Below are 2545 nucleotides of genomic sequence, written 5' to 3'. Positions count from 1 at the left end.
ATGTGAAAGCTGGACAATGAATAAGGAAGACCAAAAAACAGTTGATGCCTTTGTGTTGGCAAAGAATACTAAAAGTACCATGGACTGCCAGAACTAACAAATCTGTCCTGGAGGAAGTGCAGCAGGAATGCTCCTTGGAAGCGAGAATGGCGAGACTTCTTCTCACCTACTTTGGTCATGTTTTCAGAAGGGATCATTCCTTGGAGAACGAAATCATGCTTCTTAAAGTGGAGGGTCAGCAAAAGAGGGGAAAGCCCTCAATAAGATGGATTGACACAGTGGCTGCAATGATGGGCTCATGTATGGCAAGGACTGTGAGGCTGGCACAGGACAGGGCATTGTTTCATTCTGTTAAACATAAGGTCACTATGAGTCAGAGCCAACTCGATGGCACCTAACAACAACAACAACAACCCTGGAGCGTAGAGATGATAGAAGTATTTTTAAAATAATATGGTATTTTAAAAATATATATATGCAGATATCCTGCTACCTTTATTTGTATTACACTGTATACTCATATTTTAAATGCATAAGCACATAATTTTAATTGTTTTTACACAATTGTTGTTGGTGGTAGTACCTTATATTTTATGAGCAACAAGATGTAAGATACAACCAATTAAATCCTAATAAAAATCTAACTATTGGGTAGGTGTATGTGTACTACAATGATTTCTGAGGTACAGTTAGCTGAAGATGTTTTACTGAAATAAATATCTGGTCACAATCCTCAAAATGCCCTATCTATTTTTAAAACAAAATAAATAGCAAAAAAGAAATCTGGTAAGTGTAAGTTTACATATTCTGAGATGCACTAAATATACTATCTGGTGATCATACATTTGAAAAATTGTAATTTAAATACTAAACAATATTGTTTTTCATGAAATGGAATCATGTCATAATAATATGTAATTACTTTGTGGAAAATATTGCTTCCTAATGGTATGCTTTTGTTGGTTTATTCAAGAACAGCTACCAGCAAAGAATCTTGTCCTTTTGCAACACCACTAGCTCTGGTAACATAGTGGCTAAGACACTTGCCTGCTAATCAGACGGCTGGCGGTTCAAACCCACCAGCCACTCCTTGGAAGGAAGGTTGGGCAATCCTATTTCTGTAGTGATACTGCCTTGGAAACCCAAGGAGGGGTCACTATGAGTCGGGTTTGACTTGACGGCACATAACAACAACAACAAGTCCCCTGAAACACTGGGATTCTAGAAAGACACCTAGAAACACATACAGACTTGGTATTTAATTATGTGATATCAAAGGAAAAAAAAATAATTAGGACTTTATAGGAGTATGGGGTGGGGATAAGGAAAAGGAGTTCTAGACCTCATAAACTAGGACATATGCAAATGCTAAAACTATTTCATTTTTCTCTTTCAGGTACCATAAACGCTTGGGTTGTGATTTTTATTCTGCCTATCAACAGTGCTTTGAATCCAATTCTCTACACTCTGACTACGAGACCATTCAAAGAAATGATCCACCAAATTTGGTATAACTACAGACAAAGAAGGTGTATTGACAGCAAAGGTGGTCAGAAAATACATGCTCCATCGTTCATCTGGACGAATGACGGCCCCTACATGGAAACGTGGTCCCTACAACAGATGCCATCTAAGTTAATGAAGCCAACTCTTTTTGCAGACCCCTATGAAATGTCACTGATTTCTCAATCAAATAAACTCAATTCCTATTCATAAAAAAAAAAAAAAAATTGCATCAAATTAACTCCAACTCATAGCAACCCTTTAGGAAACAGTAGAACTGCCTCATAGGGTTTCTGATGCCGTATATCATCATGGAAGCACACTGCCACATCTTTCTCCTGCGGAGCAACTGATGGCTTTGAATCACTGACTTTTGGTTAGCAGCCTATTTATTCCTAAGGGACTCTGAAAACCATCTCTTCACAGGAATACTATGAGGTGCTTCCTCATGGGTCTACTGATATGATATGAATACCACAAAATTAATATAGTAATAACCAAGACAAAGTAGCTTACAAGGATGCAAGGTTGTTATTTGGGAAAAAATAAAAGTAACTGATGCTCATATCAAGAGAAATAAATTATATTGATAATGTGTATATAGTAGTACATATTTTACATGAAAAGTTATGAAAAATCTACTTCTGAAAAATTCATTCATTCTTTTAGCACACATTTGTTAAGCACCCACTATGGGTATGCACTACAATAACATCCTATAAGTAGATAGTACAGAAGTTTTTCAATTTGCAAAATTAAATTGTATTTAATTACAACAGAATATACAAATTCCATCTGCAACTCCTAGTATCAGGTAGAACTCTGTGTACCACGTGTAACAAGCATAAGAATCATATGCATTTTTCAATAAAGGTGTTTAAAATATGCATATTGAATACTCAATAGCATCAGAGAAAATGTATGATTATTTGCAAATTACAGAAATTGTTTTAAGAAGCCATCTCATCTCTTCAAGTCTCCATATGGAGACTTGGAGATGCAATGCAACGTATTTATTACTATCAAAAAAGATGCTTTGTTA

At 35.8% G+C, this 2545-nt stretch overlaps 1 protein-coding gene across 1 annotated transcript in view; it reads left to right on the top strand.

Annotated features, from left to right (window-relative positions):
- The window catches only part of RXFP1 (relaxin family peptide receptor 1), a 137124-nt gene extending 135408 nt beyond the window's left edge, over nucleotides 1-1716 (top strand). The window contains exon 18 of the mRNA XM_042782405.1: nucleotides 1397-1716. Coding sequence (XP_042638339.1) covers nucleotides 1397-1716 — 320 coding nt within the window. The remainder of the gene's footprint in view (nucleotides 1-1396) is intronic.
- The last annotated feature ends 829 nt before the right edge of the window (nucleotides 1717-2545 follow it).

This window comes from Orycteropus afer, unplaced genomic scaffold, assembly GCF_000298275.1.
Source record: "Orycteropus afer afer isolate SDZICR_OR568_19922 unplaced genomic scaffold, OryAfe1.0 scaffold00305, whole genome shotgun sequence".
NCBI classification, from domain to species: domain Eukaryota; kingdom Metazoa; phylum Chordata; class Mammalia; order Tubulidentata; family Orycteropodidae; genus Orycteropus; species Orycteropus afer.
Note: the sequence above shows the minus strand (reverse complement) of the source record. Positions and strands in the feature narration are given on the sequence as shown.